Source organism: Rhinoderma darwinii, chromosome 4 (assembly GCF_050947455.1).
Source record: "Rhinoderma darwinii isolate aRhiDar2 chromosome 4, aRhiDar2.hap1, whole genome shotgun sequence".
Lineage (NCBI taxonomy): Eukaryota > Metazoa > Chordata > Amphibia > Anura > Rhinodermatidae > Rhinoderma > Rhinoderma darwinii.
This window is the reverse complement of record NC_134690.1, coordinates 294102788-294127706: the sequence shown is the minus strand read 5'-3', so window position 1 is coordinate 294127706 and position 24919 is coordinate 294102788. Positions and strand designations below refer to the sequence as shown.

The 24919-nt window shown below is 43.2% G+C and overlaps 1 protein-coding gene across 5 annotated transcripts in view; it reads left to right on the top strand.

The window, feature by feature from the left end:
• Positions 1-24919, top strand: part of PCNX2 (pecanex 2) — a 934799-nt gene that overhangs the window by 697804 nt on the left and 212076 nt on the right. For all 5 annotated transcript variants that reach the window (XM_075862603.1, XM_075862600.1, XM_075862601.1 and 2 more), the window contains exon 25: positions 16376-16629. In XM_075862603.1, the coding sequence (XP_075718718.1) occupies positions 16376-16629 (254 nt within the window). The remainder of the gene's footprint in view (positions 1-16375; positions 16630-24919) is intronic.

The following is a 24919-nucleotide window of genomic DNA, read 5'->3' as shown; positions in this document are numbered from 1 at the left end:
TTCAAAGAGCTATAACTTTTTTATTTTTTTTTGTCTACATAGCTGTATGAGGACTTGTTTTTTGAGGGATTAGTTGTACTTTTTAATAGCACCATTTTAGGGTACATATAATTTTTTTATTAACCTTTATTAACTTTTTTTGGGAGGATTATAAAAAAAAACTGAAATTCCACCATTGTTCTATGCGTTTTTAAATTGACGCCATTCTCTGTGCAGCGTAAATAACATGTTACCTTTATTCTATGGGTCGGTACGATTACGGCGATACCACATATGTAGAGGTTTTTTATGTTTTACGACTTTTGCACAATAAAAACACTTTTGAACTAACATTATTTGTTTTTGCATCGTTGCTTTCCAAGAGCCGTAACTTTTTTATTTTTCCATCAATGTAGTGATTTTTTCGACTTGTTTTTTGTGGGACGAGACGTAGTTTTGATTGGTACTGTTTTGGTGTGCATGGGACTAATTGATTCATTTTTATTATGACTTTTTTGGGGGGCAATGGAAAAAAATTGCAATTTTGCCATTGTTTTTTGCGTTTTTTTTTTACGGTGTTCACCTTGCGGTTTAAATTACATAGTAACTTTATTAATTGAGTCATTACAGTCGCGGCGATACCATATATGTGTACTTTTATTTATTTTTTACACTTTTACTAAATAAAACCAATTTATGGAAAAAAATGGATTTATTTTTTTACTGTAATTTTTGTTATTAGTCTTTATTTCACATTTATTACTTATTTCATTAGTCCCACTAGGGGACTTTACTGTGCGATCTTCAGATCGCTGCTATAATGCGTTTGTATACTTCGTATACCAGAGCATTATTGCCTGTCAGTGTAAATCTGACAGACAATCTATTAGGACGTGCCTCCGGTGCGTCCTAATAGGCATATGTCCAGGGCAGACCTGGGGGCTTTTATCAAGCCCCCGGCTGCCATGACACCCCATCGGAGACCCGCGATTGCATTTGCGGGCCGCCGATGGGTGACAGGGAGCTCACTCCCTCTGTAAACAAGTTAAATGCCGCGGTTGCTATTGACGGCGGCATTTAACAGGTTAAACGGCCGCAATCAAAGTAAACTTCGATCGTGGGTGTTGGAGCAGGAGCCCAGCTGTCATCAGACAGCAGAGCCCTGGCTCTTGCCTGCACGGGACACCCGTGCAGGACTTAGACTAGGCTAACGTGAAAAGGCGTCAGCCTAGCCTAAGGCCCCTTAGTGACCAACGTGAAAAGGCGTATTGGTGGTCACTAAGGGGTTAAGTCCTGACGGCCTATGTAAAGGGAACTCCAGCCTCACCACCTTGCCTACTGATTAAGAATAAATAGATTACATCTATTATTCACATATATAAATCTTTTTTCGTTGTGGATTCACCCAATGGTGATCCATTCACGTTATAGAGGAAATTGATATTTTTATTGTTCTTAAATTTATTAACATTAACAGTTTTTGCAGATAGTTGTCCATATACGTTGTTAACACATATGGTTGTTATAGCAGGTAGCCACTAAGAAAGAAAACCAGCCACATTAGGAGCTTGAAATCAAAATGGAAGCCATATAGTTAAAATTGTATAAATATTTTATTGAATTCTCATATTAAAAATATAAGTGTTTACATACCATCAAGATAAACATTTCAACAGAATATATCAAAGGACAATGGTATCAACAATTTGCATCACTTATTATATTGTACTGGACTAAAGAATGTCATATATGGTATTATCTATAACATGAAACAGGATTTATAGTAGAAATATAGGTCTGTGTCAGAATATAAGCAAGGTTTAAGTATCCCTCTACGCTGAGCAACTAACCATATGTAACATAAGAAAAAGTCCCTGTATATAAAAAGCATTCAAAAAGCCGCAGGGATGAATATATCACTATTTCAATTCATGTATTGTGCATAACCTGCTGTTTAAATATTTTTTATAAGTAGAACAGCATCCATATAGTGAGACTTACTTGTCCTTAAAAGATGATTATTTTAAGCGTGTGCTGCGCCTAGACGCGCGTTTCTCATAGTAATCCTCAGGAGACACGTACCAGAGCGTCGGCAAGGCTCTTGCTGGGGATTCCTCTCCTGGAAGAGCCCATGACGTCACTCTCCATATATGGACAGTAAAAAAAGTAGAAATGTGTGCAGCACAGTAGAACTAAACCTCCAGGGTCAAAATGGGTGCCAGCTTCCAGGAATCCGACTGATGGATGCCCACAATGTAGATGCAAAAGGGAAAAGGAATCAGCACCCCAGCAAAGATTTCAAGAATCCAGATTTATTCTCCCATATGTGAAACAGAGATGATGCATTGTTGCTTAATGCAGCCTTTGTCAAGCAGTCACTGAGATTCTTGAAATCTTTGCTGGAGTGCTGCTTCATATATGGACAGTGATTTCAGAAGCTACCTCTAGGAGCGGAATCCCCGGGCCAGAGCGTCGGCAAAGCTCTGGCTGGTTATTCTGCTCCTGGACGAGCCCCTGACGTCACTGTCCATATATGGATTTAGATGTTACAGGGCTACCTCTAGGAGCAGAATCCCCTGCCAGAGTGTTGGCAACGCTCTTGCCGGTGATTCCGCTCCAGGAGGATCCCCTGGCGTGTGTAAGCGACATATACCACCATGTGAACATAGGCTAACAGGTAGGATGTGGTACATCTAGTCAAATCCAGCCTGCGACATCCACAGTGATCTGGGTTGTAGACAGCAAAATATGATAAGTTACAGCACTGCAATGTTGCATTAGATAGTTGTTGTAACTGCTGGACACTGCTGTCTCCAGCTTGTGTTGGAGCCATGCACCTGAGCCACGACTTTCATATGCACTTAATTAACCCTTTGCCGACACTTGGCATAACTGTATGTGTGATCGCAATGAGGTCACTTTACGCCTTGATCTCCATGCAGGTTCAAATCAGGTGGGGGGGTGCGAGCTCGGAGAAGCAAAGACACACTGAGACGTTTCTCAAGGCAAAAATACTTCTGACTTTATTTGCAGAGACACAGAGTTTATATAGTAAAAATATCATATAATTACGTGCAGACACATATGAGTCATTTAGACGTATACATTCTTGTGGTTTCTTTCCTCATTATTCTTATCTCTACGTACATTGTTTTTATTCCTTACATCTAGTTTTTAATCCGGTGTTCTACCCATATCTATCTTGGCTGTACGCCCAGAACCCAAAAATCCTGCTAACAAACTCCCTAGTTCCTGGTAGTACACTCATAACATAATGAATTCGCAATTTCCAGTTTCGGCAGAACATCTGCAGATTATCACATTCCATAACCTTTCAATAATACCCAAAATATAGACTCGTTTATCCTTCTACCTTGAAGTAGTACATACATTACACTTATCTCATTGATTATAGGTTGTTCTATACCATCACAATCCCTCCTTTTGTGATTTTACCAACACCTAAATTCCAATGCTACTTCTATCTCCTGATAGCAAGGCTTCGATCCATTTCTTCACTTGATTCACACAGGTATGTAGGTGGGGTAATCTCACAACACTCTTTCATCATAATGTATAGGCCTCTGACTGAATGCTTCCCCTATCTTGCAAAATGCATAACAATTGAAACATGTAAGCAATATAAACAATATTATGAAACATATCAAGGGTTGGAATAACACATGCAGTATCTTAGTGGCAGTGGGGGAAAATCCTGTAAATATGTCATACCAATGATGGGCACTAGCATCTTTTATTGCTGACGATAAATTTATTACTTCCCTAGCTGCTATTGTAGCCAATATTTTCACTTTACTTAGAGTTACATTATGGGCTGCTATCAATTTCTTTACATCTTTAGACTTTTGTAACACTTGTTTTAACTCTTCCAGTGGCAAACTAAAATTTCCATAGGGCAAAGGTTCAGGTACCCATACAGTGGACATTATTTCTTCTAAAGTAGGCAGGAACACTATAGTTTGGTTCCCCCAAGTCAAATGCGTCACATTGTATAGACATCCTGAAAATGGTCCCATGAGATTAAACTGGCTAAGGGTCTGTCTATTGTTAGTTATTAAGCATACATGCTGTGGACCTACTTCAATATAAACCTGTAGGTTAGCTTCTGGGATTATAGTGAGTGCGCATACATTATCCTGGTGCTGCATTAGACAGGGTTCATATATCCCTGACTGTTGATTACATACATATCCTTGCTCTGTTAATTGGCACAAATCTATATTCCTTGTCTTATTTTGAGAATCTATGTGTGTTCCTTTCATTTCCGGCATCCAATATTGTCCTAATAATGACACTGGGTCAATCATTACCATTGGCATAACAATAAATTTGCATAATAGAGTAGGATTTTTCACATTAAATGCTATTAATCTTCCTGCGCACCATTTAGGTGTACACTCAGTATACTCAGGCTGTAACAATAACCACGTATCATTTTTCCTTTCCATAGGTAAAATATCTGTCCATTGCCTGACATGACTACTGAACAATTTATTCTTAAAATTATTCATCTGTTCTTGTTGCCACATGGTTTTAAGCGTACATACTGTCCATTTTACAAAAGTTGATACATTCTGTAATGTTCTATATTCGGTTAGCATACTCTCATTAAAAACATTTAGGAACAGTTGATCTATAGCTAACCCTTTCTGTTGTATGGCAAAGGTAGTAGGTAACCATGACGCACCTATCCTTAATGCGGTGGATGTGTCCTCTCCCACTGAGTTTAATTTGTTCATAACTGTTTCTAACTGTATACCATTCAATACTCCTAATCCCGTTCCTACCCCTCCTAATAGCGTGTCATACCATTCTCTTTTTTGTCTATGACAGCTGGAGGATTCAGGGAAGGAAATATTGAAGTGTACATTCTTTTTCTGCTGTTGGGTTACAGCGCTCTTACAAGTGTGTGGGATTCTTTCCAGACTTTGTACTGTTATATGTGGCTTAAAACTATCTCTTAAAATTGTTATCAAGAATACAAAATATATTCTATTTCTTATTTCGCTATTATTCATACATAATATCATCCCATCAGTTTCTTTTATTACAATCGTAGAGTTGAGCCTCTCCTTGTTGCATCTTTCATAAGTCTTATTTATCATTTCGTTTCTATTTTTACTGGTTGTATATTACTGTAGATACTGTAAATCTGGTTCATAACAACAAAGCAACAGCCCCGGCGTCTCTTCTTGTATGCTAATGTTGGCTGTTTTGTCTATGTGAAGGTACACAGTCCCTCCATGTGGTCCTTTTTTTTCCAAGTCCCTTCGGTTGTAGTCACATTTGTAGTATAACACGGGGCATTGGCCTTACAGGTGTAGTTACCCTGCTTTCTATCCACTGTGGCATTCGCCCACCCTGTCCTGAACTGTTCCAGTGATTCTGTACTGATTACGTGTACAGGAGTAGCAGTTCTGCCTTTTTGTATAAGAGCACACGCAACAACCGCCGCAACAACCGCAAAGATCTTCATTCTTCTGGCTGAAGAACCTTTTTACAATGACTGGCGTGAATCCAGCTTGCCTTTCCTTCGAGCTTCACTGAGGTGCTTGTAACGAGCAAAACTTGAAAAGGACCATCAAACCGTGGCTCAAGGCTCTTCCTCACGTGTCTTTTGACAACGACCCAATCTCCTGGTTCTAGCTTATGCGTCCCTTCAACTGAATCAGGATCTGGAATGGAAGCAAATACTTGTGCATGCACCTTGGTCAATTGTTTGTTCAGCGTTGATACATAATCTGTTAGTCTACCATACTGCATTTGGAGCACCTGTGGAAAATAACATCCTAATCTGGGAGCCGATCCAAATAAGATCTCATATGGGCTGAGACCTGTTCTTTTTGTTGGAGTATATCTTACTGAGAACAAGGCTAATGGTAGACACTCGGTCCATGGTTTCCCGGTTTCTACCATTGCTTTTTGGATTTTCAATTTGAGAGTCCCATTTAGTCTCTCAACCTTCCCACTACTTTGTGGATGGTATGGTGTATGTAGGGCTTGACTTATGCCTAGAGCTGACAACACATGGTTCATGATTTCACCCGTAAAATGAGTTCCTCTGTCGCTCTCGATCACCTCTGGAACTCCATATCTGCACACCACCTCGTTGATCAGTTTCTTTGCTGTGGCTACGGCTGTAGCTTTGGTTACTGGAAAAGCTTCTGGCCATCCTGAAAAGAGATCAATACAAACAAGCACATACTCATAGGTACCAACTTTGGGTAGTTGAATATAGTCTATCTGCAGTCTCTGGAATGGGTAAATTGGTCTGGGTGTGTGCTTCTGTGGTACTTTTACAGTTCTTCCAATATTATGTGTTGCACAGATCATGCATCCTTGTGTAAAACTGCTGGCCATCACACTAAACCCTGGGGCATACCACACCTTGTTTACCAAGTCCATCATTGCCGTTTTTGATTGGTGAGTCGCTCCATGTGTTATTTGGGCCATCATTGGGAACATTGTCTTAGGCAGGCACAGTTTATTCTGGCATTGCCAGAGGCCATCTTTTCGTAGCGTTGCTCCTTGGGCCGTCCACTTGTCTTTTTCTTCTTCTGTTGCTTGTCCTTGAAGTTTTTGCAGTAGTTCCGGGCTTACAGCTGGTCTTGTTTCCTCTGGATCTTTTATCTGACATACGGCTGCTAACACGGGTAGCTTCTGTGCTGCTTGCTTTGCCGCTTCGTCTGCCAGGGCATTTCCCCTTGCTTCTGGCGTGTTGGCCGTAGTGTGAGCTTTTATCTTTATTACTGCAACCTCAGTTGGTAACATCAGGGTCTCCATCAAGTATTTTACAAAGTCTGCATTCTTTACAGGTGTACCTGCAGAGGTCAAAAATTGTCTTGCCCTCCATATGGGGCCATAATCGTGTGCAATCCCAAATACATACCGAGAGTCAGTGTATATATTTGCTGTCTTTCCTTCTGCATGTTGGCATGCTGCTGCCAGGGCCTTAAGCTCCGCTTCTTGTGCTGAGCGGGACGCTGGTAAGGAGGCTGCTTCTAGGACTACATCTTCGGTGGTTACTGCATATCCTGTAAGAAAAGATCCTTCTACAAAATACCTTGAACCATCCACAAAGAGTATTAGGTCTGGGTTTTGGAGTGGGGTATCTTTTACATGTGCGAACCCCACTGTTTCCTGGGCCATAATGGCCATACAATCATGTTCATCAGTTTCAGGCAAAAATTGTGACCATACTTTACCTACGTCTTCTCCCCCTTGCTCCAAAGGCAGTAAGGTAGCTGGGTTCAATGTAGTACAGCGGTGTAAAGTAACCTGCTCAGGAAGAAGAATATGCTCAAATATCTTGCTGTTGACAAGTGCTTTAGCTGTACTTGAGTAAGAATAGCAGTAATATCATGTGGTGCAAAAACTTGGACTGGAAATGCCATACCAAATCTGAGGCCTTGTTTAACATTGAATTTACAGCAATGATAGCTCTCACACATGATGGGGAACCTCGGGCCACAGGGTCTAGTCTAGCTGAATAATATGCTACCGGGCGCTGCTGTGGTCCATGACTTTGTGTGAGAACTGCAGTGGCATGTCCATTTTGTTCAGTACAGTACAAAGTATATGCTTGCGTAGAGGTACTCCATGGATTGGTGTCACAAGCCGCTACCAAACACAACTCCTCCTCATTCAGCTGATAATCTAGAATACTTTAAGAATCTCACTTTTATCAGGTTCTGCAAATACTTGATTAATACAAAAACAAATAAAAATAAAACATCCCTAAAAACTTTACATCAAATTAACAATGTCCAGACAAGTTTTGTTTTGCCTTCTCCCTCATCTAAATCCATAAAGACTCCTGTGAGTGATGTCACCTCGCCTCCTGTGTAACTTTGCTGGAGGGGGATGGTCTCTTACACATAAACCAAAATTGTACCTGATCAGTTCCTTCACCCTTCCCCCCTTTGTGAACTCTGCGAGAGTGATGTAGCAGAGTTCAAAACTACATCTCAACATAACACTAATTTAACCCCCTGTAATGTACAACAGCCTGAAACAAAAATGACTTTTTCCTGACAAACATTTGATCTTTACAATGACATAATTTCTATGTGAAATAAAAAATAGAACAATTGTAGTTAGTTATTCAATAAAACAGAAAATATTATCTCTGATAACATTAATTACTGCAAACCAATAAACAGTATATAAAAATAGGGAACGGTGGGGGCACATACATTTTCAAAACCCCGTGTCTCACAGTATCTGTAGTTTAATACATCTGAATTAACATCAAAACACATAAAATCTGATCACATCATAACACATAAATATCGTAACTTTTATAACCAACAGCGCTTGCGCAAAAGAGAAGAAATGTATTTCGGTTTGTAGACATTACTGATATATATATATATATATCTCTCAGCAGTGCATATTGAAATCCCTTTTTCTCATCAGCCCTGCAGACTGCACCCAGTCAGCCCCCCTCCTCCTCCTCCCAAACACAGCACACTTTAGAGGGGAGGGAGGGGGGGTCACAAACTCACAGCTTCTCACAACTTCTCACAATCTTAACACTTTCAATGCCGGCAAAACAACATACGTATCTGCAATCATTTATCACACCATTGTATAGGAATTATCTACGTTAATGTTTAACAGTACAATCTGACGGCCACCATCTCTATATTATGATTACGTGTTGTTTCATCAGTGAACTAGACTGGAACTTCTGTAAATAGAAAAAACACTACAAATGACAAAATTAACAAGGTGATTATTTCATACTGATTTGGTTGGGCCGGGCGTGGCCACATCAGGGGCAGGGGGGGGGGCAGCCTCTCCCATTAGAAACACAGTGCGCAGGGGGTTTCCCACCAACAATGAGGACACACTCAACATGAGGTACGGACGCCATTACCGGGCGTCGGCTGGTCCTGTTTTCTAATACATACAATACATTCCTTATTCCTAACTTCCTCTTCTGCAAATCCCTCTAAAGCACTTTCCATCAACTTTCTACCTTCCAACTTCCCTTTGTTCTCCAGAATACCGTTTGCCCAATCTGCGGCTTGGAGCCGCCCTCCTCTTTTTCCCTCTGCCAGTTTACATGCCTTGATCAGGGCAAGCAACTCTGCACTGTGCAGAATGTATGACAGGATCAAGGGTCTCATAATATAAGACAGAGGTGTCTGGTGGTTTGGCTGTGAAGGACTGCTTATACATTATTACATTATTACATTTATCACTTTTCCTGATTCAATCTACAAAATGACACAAAGTTATACAAAATATCTATATCAGCATTCAATGTTGTGTCCATTCATTTCAAAAACAAGATTACATTTCTTATCTCACTAGCAGCTGTTCTTCACCTTCCCCTTCTCTTATCACACTAGTTGATTCTAAATTATACCATATGGGAATTTACTATAAGGTCATTTGCAACATTAAAACAACTACTACTTCTATAACTTCCTTTGCTTTTAACTTTACTTTATAAAATATGAATTTCCTCTGACAACCTCCTCATACTACTTCTTCTGACACTTTTCTCCATGCTTTTTATCTTTCAACCATCCACGTTTTGTGTCACAACATTCATTCCATTTTTCTGCGTCTAACCGTCCATGGGATTCTAGACCACATGCTTTCATTAATTTTTTTTTTATTTTTTTTCATTCCCTGCGTTGCCTTTTTACCTTCTCTTTCTGCTACTGCCTGATTGGCGGTTTGTCCTTTGGGGTGCTCATCTCGTATTTTGTTACAGATTTTAGCTACTGACAGATGAATTCCATTCTCATCTGTTTTAGACAGTTTCTAGCTTCAGTACTTAATAGGGACACCAAGTTCCCCATTGTTGCCTAGTTATAAGTGGTCGCCTATAGGCAGACCCTAAGTTATGTAGGGGGTAATTTTCCTGATAGGTGAATTCCTTTCTCACCTATTTTAGACAGTTACTTATCCCCTCAAAACTTCTTTTTAACCTTCTTCTACTCTGGCCAGAGAATTAAATTCCTTTTATAACTAGCTTACTTTCTTCGTCTGAGACACCACTCAAGGAGATATCCTCCACACCATAAAAGTAATATGACAAATATTCCTAATCCAAATAATAAGGCAAACGTAAAATCAAGCTGTTCTTTTGACATGCCGGATTATCAGATTGCAGAAAATTCTGGAATTTTGAGCTGAAAATCAGTGCATGATAATCTCCGCAAGTACCTCAATGCTGTACACACATTTTCGGTATTTTGCCGGATTATCAGATTGCACAAAATTTTCGATTTCCGGGCTTAAATTTAGCCTATCATAATCCCCGTAGTCACTTGAAGCATGTACACATGTTTCTGGTAATTTGCCGGATTATCGGAAGTTTTTTCCAAAAACAATTTCCTTATTCTAAAATGCATTTGTGACACAAAACTGGGTTTCTACAACATTCATACAAATACTGCCATAGAGATCAGGCACTTTATCCTGAGGGTAGGATTACATATAGACTTGACCAGATTTTTACACTAAAAATACCCTCATGTGGCCCCTCTATCCCTCAGGAGTACTACCGGGAAGGTGACCTACCAGACAGGAAGGTGCAGAGCAGAGTTTGTAAGAATTAAGTCTTCTTACCTTGCTGCAGCAGTGGTCTGCACGTTCCTTCGTCCGGGAGGTCGCCATTCAAGTCCCGGGAGATCCCCTGGGTGGGGTGCCATCCTTCTGGTCAAGTCCCTGTTCGGGCGCCATTTTCTGTGATCGCAATGAGGTCACTTTACGACTTGATCTCCATGCAGGTTCAAATCAGGTGGGGGGGTGCGAGCTCGGAGAAGCAAAGACACACTGAGACGTTTCTCAAGGCAAAAATACTTCTGACTTTATTTGCAGAGACACAGAGTTTATATAGTAAAAATATCATATAATTACGTGCAGACACATATGAGTCATTTAGACGTATACATTCTTGTGGTTTCTTTCCTCATTATTCTTATCTCTACGTACATTGTTTTTATTCCTTACATCTAGTTTTTAATCCGGTGTTCTACCCATATCTATCTTGGCTGTACGCCCAGAACCCAAAAATCCTGCTAACAAACTCCCTAGTTCCTGGTAGTACACTCATAACATAATGAATTCGCAATTTCCAGTTTCGGCAGAACATATGCAGATTATCACATTCCATAACCTTTCAATAATACCCAAAATATAGACTCGTTTATCCTTCTACCTTGAAGTAGTACATACATTACACTTATCTCATTGATTATAGGTTGTTCTATACCATCACATATGTCATGGTCGGCAGGGCCGGCCTTGGGATAGATGGCGCCCCGTGCGAAATGGGGCATTTTTTTTAATGATGGGGTGGGGCAACCCCATCATTAAAAAAAAAACGTGCCCCATAAAAAATTATAATGCCCCTTTAGTGCCCCCATACAGTATAATAATAATATTTAATAATATTATATATTACAACCCCTTCAAGGACACAGTATTTTGTCCTCTAATTGTGCCCACAGTATTATGCCCCCATTAGTACCCCTACACAGTATAATGTCCACTTAGTGGCCCCCACACAGTATAGTTCCCCCCTGTAGACAGTGCCATAATCCCCCACCTCCTCCTTGTAGATCGTGCCATACAGCCCCCTACCCACCTCCCTCTTGTAGACAGAGCCCCCTAAAAAAATATCATTGTACTCACCTAGGTCCCGTTCCCACAACAAACTGAGCTGCTGATCGACGGGATCCTTGCTTAGGCCGGCGTGATCTTGTAGCCTAGTACAGCGTTTCACAACCTTTTCGGACTCGAGGCAGCACTGGAAAAATAACATTTCCTCAGGGCACCCCTACCAAAAGTTGTTTCGAGAAAGACAGAAAATGGCTAAAAACAAGCACTACACTCGTAGGATATGCTCACACATTGTTTTTTTAAGGCAAAAAAAAAATCTGCCTCAAAATTCCTTCAGGAATGACAGAGTTGTTTGAGCTTTTTTTTTTTGCGTTTTTTCTTTAAGCCGTTGAAGCGAAGGCAGAAGATGCAAGAGAAAAAATTCCAAACGGGTGTCACAGGTATTTTCTGCCTCCTATTAATTTCAATTGGAGGTCAGAGGCAGAAACCACTTGAAGACCATCAGCACCCCACTCACAGTAAAAGGAGCATCAGCCCCCCACTCACAGTAAAATGACCATCAGCACCCCACTCACAGTAAAATGACCATCAGCCCACCACTCACAGATTCCCCCTGTAGGTAGCGCCACACAGCCCCTTGTAGGTAGCACCACACAGCCCCTTGTAGGTAGCGCCACACAGCCCCTTTGTAGGTAGCACCACACAGCCCCCTTGTAGGTAGCACCACACAGTCCCCTTGTAGAGAGCGCCACACACAGCCCCCAGTAGAGAGTGCCACATAGCCCCCTGTAGAGAGTGCCAAACAGCCCCCTGTAGAGAGCGCCACACAGCCCCCAGTAGAGAGTGATACACAGCCCCCTGTAGGGAGTGCCACACAGCCCCTGGTAGGGAGTGCCACACAGCCCCCTAGTAGGAAGTGCCACAGAGCCCACTGGTAGGGAGTGCCACACAGCCCCCTGGTAGGGAGTGCCACACAGCCCCCTGGTAGGGAGTGCCACAAAGCCCACAGCCCCCTTGGTAGTGCTACACAGCCCATAGCCCCCTTGTAGGTAGTGCCACACAGCCCACTTGTAGATAGCACTCCCCCCTTCCTATACAGTAAAGGAAATAAGTATTTGATCCCTCGCTGATTTTGTAAGTTTGCCCACTGTCAAAGACATGAACAGTCTAGAATTTTTAGGCTAGGTTAATTTTACCAGTGAGAGATAGATTATATTTTAAAAAAAACTGAAAATCACGTTGTCAAAAATATATATATTTATTTGCAGAGAAATAAGTATTTGATCCCCTACCAACCATTAAGAGTTCAGCCTCCTCCAGACCAGTTACACGCTCCAAATCGATTTGGTGCCTGCATTAAAGACAGCTGTCTTAAATGGTCACCTGTATAAAAGACTCCTGTCCACAGACTCAATTAATCAGTCTGACTCTAACCTCTACAACATGGGCAAGACCAAAGAGCTTTCTAAGGATGTCAGGGACAAGATCATAGACCTGCACAAGGCTGGAATGGGCTACTAAACCATAAGTAAGACGCTGGGTGAGAAGGAGACAACTGTTGGTGCAATAGTAAGAAAATGGAAGACATACAAAATGACTGTCAATCGACACCGATCTGGGGCTCCATGCAAAAATCTCACCTCGTGGGGTATCCTTGATCCTGAGGAAGGTGAGAGCTCAGCCGAAAACTACACGGGGGGAACTTGTTAATGATCTCAAGGCAGCTGGGACCACAGTCACCAAGAAAACTATTGGTAACACATTACGCCGTAATGGATTAAAATCCTGCAGTGCGCGCAAGGTCCCCCTGCTCAAGAAGGCACATGTACAGGCCCGTCTGAAGTTTGCAAATGAACATCTGGATGATTCTGAGAGTGATTGGGAGAAGGTGCTGTGGTCAGATGAGACTAAAATGGAGCTCTATGGCATTAACTCAAACAGCCGTGTATGGAGGAAGAGAAATGCTGCCTATGATCCAAAGAACACCGTCCCCACTGTCAAGCATGGAGGTGGAAACATTATGTTTTGGGGGTGTTTCTCTGTTACTTCACCGCATCAATGGGAGAATGGATGGAGCCATGTACCGTCAAATCCTGAGTGACAACCTCCTTCCCTCCATCAGGACATTAAAAACGGCTCGTGGCTGGGACTTCCAACACGACAATGACCCGAAACATACAGCCAAGGCAACAAAGGAGTGGCTCAAAAAGAAGCACATTAAGGTCATGGAGTGGCCTAGCCAGTCTCCAGACCTTAATCCCATCGAAAACTTATGGAGGGAGCTGAAGATCCGAGTTGCCAAGCGACAGCCTCGAAATCTTAATGATTTACAGATGATCTGCAAAGAGGAGTGGGCCAAAATTTCATCTAACATGTGTACAAAAAACGTCTGACTGCTGTGTTTGCCAACAAGGGTTTTGCCACCAAGTATTAAGTCTTGTTTTCCAAAGGGATCGAATACTTATTTCTCAGTGCACAATGCAAATAAATTTATATAATTTTGACAATGTGATTTTCTTTTTTTTTTTTTTATATAATCTATCTCTCACTGGTAAAATGAACCTATCCTAAAAATTCTAGACTGTTCATGTCTTTGACAATGGGCAAACTTACAAAATCAGCAAAGGATCCAATGCTTATTTCCTTCACTGTAGATAGCGCCACTGTAGCTCCCTGAAGGAGCGGAATCCCCATGTGGGCGGGGATTCCGCTCCTGGAGCGCTCCACTTGATTTCTCTGTCCATATATGGACAGTCACATCAGAAAACTCCTGAATTGGAATCCCTGCCACAGTGTTTCTGACGCTGTGACCGGGGATTTCACTCCAGAAGAAGCTCCTGTCGTCTGTGTACATTTATGGACAGTGACGTCATTGGCTTCTCCTGGAGTGGAATCCCCAGTCACAGCGTCGGCAACGCTGTGGACAGTGATTCTGCTTCAGGAGTTTTCTCTGATGTCACTTTCCATATATGGACAGAGATATCAAGCGGAGTGCTCCAGGAGCGGAATCCCCGGCCACACGGGGATTTCGCTCCTCCAGAGAGCTACAGTGGCGCTTTTTATAAAAAGTTATTTATTGTTAAAAAGGATAATAATAATAATCTTTATTTACATAGGGCCGACATATTCTGCTGCACTTTACAATTCAGAGGGAACACGTACAGACCATATTAGACATTACATAGTGACATAACTAATTAACAATTCAAACAAGATGAGTGAGTGCCCTGCTCGCAAGAGCTTACAATCTATGAGAAAATAGGAGAGAAATTAATTTAACCAAATACAAATTTCTATAGGAAAATTCCAATATCACAACATGAGGAGTTTCGGCATTGGACAATTGGTAGATATTCTGACTTATTGTCTTCATTTAATAATACTGCCTAAGTTCATGACCCAACACAGAAAACATATGTAGGTCATTTTCAGGTGCAAATTAAACCATTAATAAACTGGTCAAGCACATTTGCTGGTAAGGTTACATTAGACAATTCAGTAAAGAAATACAATTTGCGTCATGTGTAGGACAAGGAATACAAATTTAACTTTACCGCTAAAAGCACTTCGTTAAAGAGGCTCTGTCACCAGATTTTGCAACCCCTATCTGCTATTGCAGCAGATCGGCGCTGCAATGTAGATAAGAGTAACGTTTTTATTTTAAAAAAACGAGCATTTTTGGCCAAGTTATGACCATTTTTGTATTTATGCAAATGAGGCTTGCTAAAGTCCAACTGGGCGTGTTTAAATTAAAAGTCCAACTGGGCGTGTATTATGTGTGTTACATCTGGGCGTGTTTACTTCTTTTACTAGCTGGGTGTTCTGACGAGAAGTATCATCCACTTCTCTTCAGAACGTCCAGCTTCTGGCAGTGCAGACACATCGTGTTCGAGAGATCACGCTGTGTCGTCACTCACTTCCTGCCCCAGGTCCTGCATCGTGTTGGACGAGCGAGGACACATCGGCACCAGAGGCTACAGTTGATTCTGCAGCAGCATCGGCGTTTGCAGGTAAGTCGATGTAGCTACTTACCTGCAAACGCTGATGCTGCTGCAGAATCAACTGTAGCCTCTGGTGCCGATGTGGCCGACACGATGCAGGACCTGGGGCAGGAAGTGAGTGACGTCACAGCGTGATCTCTCGAGAACACGCTGTGTGTCTGCACTGCCAGAAGCTGGGTGTTAACGAACAGAAGTGGATGATGCTGATTCGTCAGCATCATACACTCCCATTCCTAACGCCCAGCTAGTAAAAGAAGTAAAAATGCCCCGATGTACGCACATAATACACGCCCAGTTGTACTTTTACTGTAAACACGCCCAGTTGTACTTTTGCAAGCCTCATTTGCATGAATACAAAAATGGTCATAACTTGGCCAAAAATGCTCGTTTTTTAAAAATAAAAACGTTACTGTAATCTACATTGCAGCGCCGATCTGCTGCAATAGCAGATAGGGGTTGCAAAATCTGGTGACAGAGCCTCTTTAAGCATGCTGTGTTTTGAGGAAAAAAACCACCACTGACCCCAAAAACAAAAACGCTATGCAAGTAAGCTCTGTCATAAATTCTTATTGACTCAAGGAAACAACTGGCTGCAGCATTCCACCCCCCCAAATGCAGTAAAAAAAACTACTGGAAAAAAAGAAATGGTTCGTATGTTTCTTAACTGTTGTTAAAGTTAAAAGATAATCAAGAATACTTTTCATGCACTAAATTTGTGTAAAGGTGAACTGCATTCTTTTAATAACAGGAGAGCACAACATGTTTAATGTCTCTCTTTTATATTAAAGGAACTTACTGTCATCAAAGGGAGGTGGAAGCAATAACTGAAGGTGATGAAGATAACACAGGATGCTGCTGTTTTCAAATTGGTCATTTGCCACATGTTATTTCATGTAATGCTGCTTTCAACTTGAGATGGCTGACATGGGAAGTAACAAGAAGCCAATATATTCTGGAAGGATATAGTGTAATTTCTAGTAATGCACCAAGTCTTTTCCAAGTGTTTGACTTGCGGAAAATCCTCATCAAATATTTCGTAAAGGTATACACTTTTATGCACATGTATTATATTTAAGAGGTAGATATTAAGTCATGTTAATATATGAAATGATAGAAATTAGGACAAGTAATAAACAGTATATATATACATATCTTATATATAATCGGGAAGGATGTGGTGTCCGGAGCACAGTTAAGGACACCACGTGGTTTCCGAGGCACAGTTGATTGGACACCACATCCTCGCTCAATACCGCTCTCTTAGCCTCCTCACAGTGCGAAGTGCATGTGAGGAGGAGGAGAAGGGTATTTTGTATCCTTAATCCAGTCCAGGATATGGACTGTGACATCAGGGACTTTTCTTGGAGCGGTCCTCTACTCCTGAAGCGGAATCCTCGGTGCTGTAGCCGGTGATTCCTCTCCAGGAGAAGTCCCAGACTTCACTGTCCATATATGGACAGTGAAGTCAGGGACTTCTGAATCAGAATCCCCAACACAGTGGCTGGTGATTCCGCTCCAGGAGAAGTCCCTGACTTGAATTTCCATATATGGACAGTGACGTCAGGAACTGAAGCGGAATACCCGGCTCTGTGGCCGGTGATTCTGATCCAGGAGAAGTCCCTGCCTTCATGATCCATATATGGACAGTGACGTTAGGGACTTCTGAAGTGGAATCCCCGGCGCTGTGGCCGGTGATTCCGATGCAGGAGAAGTCCCTGAATTCACTGTCCATATATGGACATTGAAGTCAGGGACTTCTCCTGGAGTGGTCCCCTAGAGGAAGGTAGGGGGGTGCCACCTATGGGGGTGTGCCATCTATGGGGGGTGCCATCTATGGTGGGTGGCTATGTACAAGGGTGCTGTGTAGCACTACCTACAGGGGGGCTTTGTGGCATTACCCACAGGGGGGGGGGGTCTGTGTGGCACTACCTACAAGAGGGGCTGCGTGGCATTACCTACAAGGGGGGCTTTGTGGTATTACCTACAGGGGGGCTGTGGCAGTATCTACAGAGGGCAGTGTGTGGCATTATCTACAGGGGGCTGTGGCAATATCTACAGGGTGCTGTTTGGCAATATCTACAGAGTGCAGTGTGGGGCATTATCTACAAGGCGGAACTGTGGTAGTATCTACAGAGGGCAGTGTGTTGCCTTATCTACAGGGGCTGTGTGGCATTATCTACAGAGGGAAGTGTGTGGCTGAAACTTAACGACTCATGCACACGACTGTGTGCACCGGCCGAGTCTCGTCAGTGATCCGAGGAAAGATAGAACATGTTCTATCTTTCCTCGGATCGGAGACTCGGATCATTTTTCGCGGACCCGATTCACCCGCTAAAGTGAATGGGTCTGTGAAGACTATCGGGTGCCACTCGGATGCCGCCAAAAATGAAATTCATCCGTTTTTAAAATGGACAGGGAAAAAAACGAATGCAAAATGGGTCAAATGCTGTTAAAAACAGAAACACGGCCCGGAACCAAAACGGAACGGATGCAAAACGGCTGAGAAAAACTGACCAAAACGGCCGTTTTTATCGGCCGACACTCAGACCCTGTCGTGTGAATAGAGCCTTACATGGGACTGCAGGTAACATCTACTACATTATGCCTTTACCCTGGGTGAATAATCTATTATTCAGCAAACGCATCCGCATTTTTTGGGCTTCAAAAAGGATGGTAAAATTATAGCCTCGATATTGATAAATGAGAGAACATAAAACAAATTTATTAACATGAAAGGACACACTATCGACAGTTGGGTCCAGAATTATTTTGACAGTGACACAAGTTTCGGCATTTTAGCAGTTTACCAAAACATATTGAATATACAGTTATATAGTCAATATGGGCTTAAAGTGCAGACTCTCAGCTTTAATTTGAGGGTATTCACATCCTAACTTGAGGAAGGGTTTAGGAATTACAGCTCTTTAATATGTAGCTGCCTCTTTTTCAAGGGACCAAAGGTAATTGGACAACCCTCAACATGAGGTCAAAGGAGCTCTCAATGCAAGTGAAACAGACCATTGTTAGGCTGAAAAAAATGAAGAAATCCATCAGAGAGATAGCACAAATGTTAGGAGTGGCCAAATCAACAGTTTGGTACATTCTTGAAAAAAAAGAGCGCACTGGTGATCTCGTGAACTCCAAAAGGCCTGGATGTCCACGGAAGACAACAGTGGTGGATGATCGCAGAATCTTTTCCATAGTGAAGAAAAACCCCACGTCACAACATCTACCTAAGTGAAGAACACTCTCCTGGAAGTAGGTGTATCAGTATCTAAGTCTACCATAAAGAGAAGACTTCATGAGAGCAAATACAGAGGGTTCACCACAAGGTGCAAACCATTAATTAGCCTCAAATATAGAAAGACCAGATTAGACTTTGCCAAACAACATCTAAAGAAGCCAGCCCAGTTCTGGAACAGTATTCTTTGGAAAGATAAAACTAAGATCAACCTGTACCAGAATGGTGGGAGCAAGAAAGTATGGAGAAGGCTTGGAACGGCTCATGATCCAAAGCACAACACATCCTCTGTAAAACATGGTGGAGGCAGTGTTATGGCATGGGCATGCATGGCTGCCAAAGGCACTGGGTCACTAGTGTTTATTGATGATGTGACAGAAGACAGAAGCAGCTGGATAAATTCTGAAGTGTTCAGGAGTATGCAGCAAGGTTGATTGGACGTCACTTCACAGTACAGATGGACAATGACCCAAAGCATACTGTGAAAGCAACACAGGAGTTTTTTAAGGCAAAGAAGTGGAATATTCTGCGATGGTCAAGTCATTCACCAGATCTCAACCAGTTCTGTCCAGACGCATGCCAGCATATCCTCGGATATGGACTCCACTGTTTCAGTAATGCGTTGTCGCAGGTCGTTCAGATCCTGACGCAGAGGGGGGCAGATAAACAAGATAAGGGCAGATAGACAAGAGTCCTTAATGTAGCCCACAGAAAGAAGTCGCAGGGTGTTAGATCTGGCGATTGTGAAGGCGAGCACAACATTGGTTAATCAATGTTTCTGGCGCTGCAGATCATAGCAACCTGGAGTCCAAAAGAGGAACCCACCCTGGCACAGGTGAAGAACAGTACAGGACATGTATAAATAACAACAAGCAAAGATCTTGAAAACTGTGAGGAATTAATACAGAAAGTATATTGGAAAATTGTATAACTTTTTATTATAAAAAAAATAATAACATTAATATGCTGAAACTGGGCAACCCCTTTATCTCCTTCCTGCCGCAGCCATTTTCCAGATTTTCACGTGTTTTCCTCCCCACCTTCAAAAAGCTATAACTTTTTTATTTTTCAGGATGAGTTGTAGATTTTGTAGATTTTGACGGCTCCATTTATCGTACCATATAATGTAGTGGGAAACTTATGTGGTAAAATGTTAACTTTATTCTGCAGGTCAATACAATTACGTTGATAACAAATTAATATAATTTTTTCATGCTTTACTACTTTTACAAGGGAAAAACTGTTAAAAATAATATTTGTGTTTTGTCACCACATTCTGAGAGCCATAACTTTTTATTTTCTATCAATAATCAGCACCAGTAGCGTAACTACCGCGGTAGCAGCCAAAGCGGCTGCTACGGGGAACACGTAATGAGGGGACTCGTGCCGCCAGCCTGCACGGGCCCCCCCATGCCCGGAGGCACCGCTATGACTTGTGCAGCGGTAGCGACACCACATTCAATGGTGTCTGTGTCCTTCGGATGCAGATACTATTGAACACTATGACAGATCAGGAAGGTATCTCCCTGCTCTGCCATAGGCTACTGTATACAGTGGCGTAGCTCTAGGGGTCGCAACAGTCGCAACTGCAAACGGGCCCCTAAACCTGGGGGGCTTACAGGGCCCCCGTAGCCACACAGCGCTCACCGCGCTGGTCTTGCTTCCTGAATGGTGGAGCAAGGAGCTGACAGCTCCGTGCTCCAGCATTCACTCTGCCGTGAGCGGCTCGGCGCAGGCAGGCGCAATGTAGTGATGACATCGCCTGTCTGTGCCGAGTCGCTCACAGCACAGACTGGGGGAGAAAGATCCTCCACCCATCATGGAAACGGGATAGGTAAGTAATTATGTTATTATTTTTCTATTAGGCACTTTGGGGCATTATAGTGGGTAGGGAAGTGGGGCTGATATGGTGGCTGCTATACGAGCATTTTACTATATGGGACGGCATTATACTGTATGGGGGCATTATACTGTGGGGGCAGCTATGGGGGCATTATACTGTGGGAACAACTATGGGGGTCATTATACTGTATTGGGGCATTATACTGTGGGGACAGCTATGGGGGCATTATACTTTGGGGACAGCTATGGGGGCATTATACTGTATGGGGCATTATACTGTGGGGACAGCTATGGGGGCATTATACTGTGGGGCAGCTATGGGGGCATTATACTGTGGGGGTAGCTATGGAGACATTATACTGTGGGGACAGATATGGAGACATTATACTGTGGGGACAGCTATGGGGGCATTATACTGTGGGGACAACTATGGGAGCATTATACTATATGGGGCATTATACTTTGGGGGACAGCTATGGGGGCATTATACTGCATGGGGCATTATACTGTGGGGACAGCTATGGGGGCATTATACTGTGGGGGCCGTTATGGGTGCATTATACTGTGGGGGCAGCTATGGAGACATTATACTGTGGGGACAGCTATGGAGACATTATACTGTGGGGACAGCTATGGGGGCATTATACTGTGGGGACAACTATGGGAGCATTATACTATATGGGGCATTATACTGTGGGGACAGCTATGGGGGGCATTATACTGTGGGGGCTGCTATGGGGGCATTATACTGTGGGGGCAGCTATGGAGACATTATACTGTGGGGACAGCTATGGAGACATTATACTGTGGGGACAGCTATGGGGCATTATACTGTGGGGACAGCTATGGGAGCATTATACTGTATGGGGCATTATACTGTGGGGACAGCTATGGGGCATTATACTGTGGGGACAGCTATGGGGGGCATTACACTGTATGGGGGCATTATACTGTGGGGACAGTTATGGATGGCATTATACTGTGGGGGCAGCTATGGGGGCATTATATTGTGGGGACAACTATGGGGGGCATTATACTATGTGGGGGCAGCTATGGGGGAATTATACTGAGGGGGCAGCTATGGGGGGCATGATACTGTAAGGGGGCATTATACTGTGGGGACAGCTATGGGGGGCATTATAATGTGGGGGCAGCTATGGGAGGCATAATACTGTGTGGGGGCAGCTATGGAGAGCATTATAATGTGTGGGGGCAGCTATGGGGGTCTTATGCTGCATGGGGCAGCTATTGGGCATTATGCTGTATTGGGGAATTTGTTTGGGCATTTTACTGCATGGGCGCATCTGTGTGGGCATTATACTGTATGGGGCATCTTTGTGGGCATTATACTGTATGGGGCATCTGTGTGGGCATTAAACTGTATGGGGCATCTGTGTGGGCATTATACTGTATGGGGGCATTATACTGTATGGTGGCAGCTATGGGAGCATTATACTGTGTGGGCTGAACCGGGTGTGTATGAGCGGGGAATGGGTGGGATTAGAGGCGTGGCTTAAAATAAAAAAAATTGCCACTGTCTACATGGGGCTGTATAGCACTGTCTACAGGGGGGGCTGTATAGCACTGTCCAAAGGAGGAGGCTGTATGACACTATTTACAGGGGGGCACTATCTACAAGGCCAGGCTGTGTGTGGCACCCAGGAGAAGGGGGCTCAGTCAAAAGTTTGCTATGGGGCCCAGTGTTTCCTAGTTACGCCCCTGATCAGCACCACGCGATCGTGTCACCGGGAGGGGGGGGGCGATTCAACGTCACAGGGAGCTGCCTCCTGTTTCTAAAGGCTTAGATGCCATGGGTTAAACAAGTTGGAGCCCGCTCGTTACACTGAAGTGTCGGCTTTTACACACAGCCAACATGCTAGTTCTACTGAGCAGGCTCAGTCCGTGAGCCCGCTCCATACTCTTCCACCCGACCTCCTCTGTATGTACATGGCGGATGCAGAGAAGGGGTTAAGGATAGGGTTCATTGAAGATTGAATTGCCATTGTTTGTGGAAAATGTTAACCTAAAGAAATTGTAAATTGAGAGACCACTGTATTATGCTCTGATTGGTTAAAGAGAGCGAGTACAAAAGTTCATGTTATAACACTGTTGGGACTATGGAGGGGCAGGATAATGGTCACAGACCAAGATCATATCGTTGTATCCTGTCAGCTCGTGAAACCGCCCCCCCCTTCCACACATGTGCAGACACACACACACACACACACACACACACCCTGCAGCAAAGATAAGGACTCAACAGTTAGACCTCATGCACATGACCATATTATGGCTTTGTTTTGTACTAAGCCATACTCGGACTTCTATAGAGGTACATGGGGAACTACTATAAGGGTATGTGCACACGATGAGAGGCTTTTACGGCTGAAATGACAGACTGTTTTCAGGAGAAAACAGCTGCCTCGTTTCAGCCGTAATTCCTCCTCCTCGTATTATGCGAGGCGTCTGTGACGCTCGTAAATCTTGAGCTGCTCTTCATTGAGTTCAATGAAGAACGGCTCAAATTACGTTGCAAAGAAGTGCCCTGCACTTCTTTGCCGAGGCAGTCAATTTACGCGTCGTCGTTTGACAGCTGTCAAACGACGACGCGTAAATTACAGGTCGTCTGCACAATACGTCGGCAAACCCATTTAAATGAATGGGCAGATGTTTGCCGACGTATTGTAGCCCTATTGTCAGGCGTAAATCGAGGCATAATACGCCTCGTTTACGCGTGAAAATAGGTCGTGTGAACCCAGCCTTATTCTGAATGCCTCCGTATTAATATGTAAGCATAAAGAGGTTATTTTCTGTAAGGTACCAACAGAAATAAAAATTGTGGCCTGCTCCTTCAATGCTGTTCTTCCCTAGAAGTGTTGCTGTACTCGGCAGTATGCATGTGCCTTCAAATCCATAGTTACAAATTCCCTTTCCTGCCATTATGTTTGTATGTCCATGGCATCAATTAGATTGATTGGTATGTTCATTTATGTTGTAATTTAGATTGTTATGTTGTCCTACATTGTTAAGTTAATGGACTCTAATATTGTGCGGCTTGTACAAGCGTTGTGCTGTTCCTGGTAATGTATGAATAAATTGAAAACTGGGCCTTACCATTCTCCTTGACAAACGGGAGTGTCCTTACACAGTCTGGCACTGATAGCATTGATTAGACCCTTTCAGACTGTGTAGGGACTCACTCCTAACTAGTTTTAAAATTAGATTTTTATTAATTTTCCAAATAAACAACAGGGCAAATAAAGCATGCAGTGCACTACATAATTCGTACATGTTTATCATCATTATCTAGTACAAAGGTATCGGGTAAGAGGGGGGGGGGGAGGATATGAGGGGAAGGGAAAAACAACAGAAGTATACCCGAGCATAAATTTACATAACATATCGTCAGGGGCGTAACTAGGAAACACTGGGCCCCATAGCAAACTTTTGACTGGGCCCCCCTCCCCTTGGTGCCACACACAGCCCGACCCTTGTAAATAGTGCTCCCATGTAAATAGTGCCATACAGCCCCTACTGTAGACAGTGCTATACAGCCCCCACTGTAGACAGAGCCATACAGCCCCCCTGTAGACAGTGCTAAAAAACAGCCCCCACTGTAGACAGTGCTATACAGCCCCCTCTGTAGACAGTGCTATACGCCCCCCCTGTAGACAGTGCTATAGTGCCCATGTATAAAGTGCTATACAGCCCCCCTGTAGACAGTGCTATACAGCCCCTCTGTAGACAGTGCTATACAGCCCCCCCTGCAAACAGTGCTATACAGCCCCTCTGTAGACAGTGCTATACAGCCCTCCCTGTAGACTGTGCTATACTTACAAGAATCACAAAGAGTGACAACCGCTGCAGCGCGTCACAGCAAATTATTTTCTTTTAAGCCTTGCCTCTAATCCCACCCAATCTCTGCCCATACACACCCAGTTCAGCCTACACATTATCATGCTCCCATAGTGCCTCTCACACAGTATAATGCCCTCTAGCTTCCACCATACAGTATAATGCCCCATAGCTGCCACCATACAGTATACTGACCCATAGATGCCCCAATACAGTATAAAGCCAACACAGATGCCCCCATACAGTATAATGCCCACAGATGCCCCAAACAGTATAATGCCCACACAGATGCCCCCATACAGTATAATTCCCACACAGATGCCCCCATGCAGTATAATGCCTCCATAGCTGCCCCATACAGTATAATGTCCCCATAGCTGCCCCATACAGTATA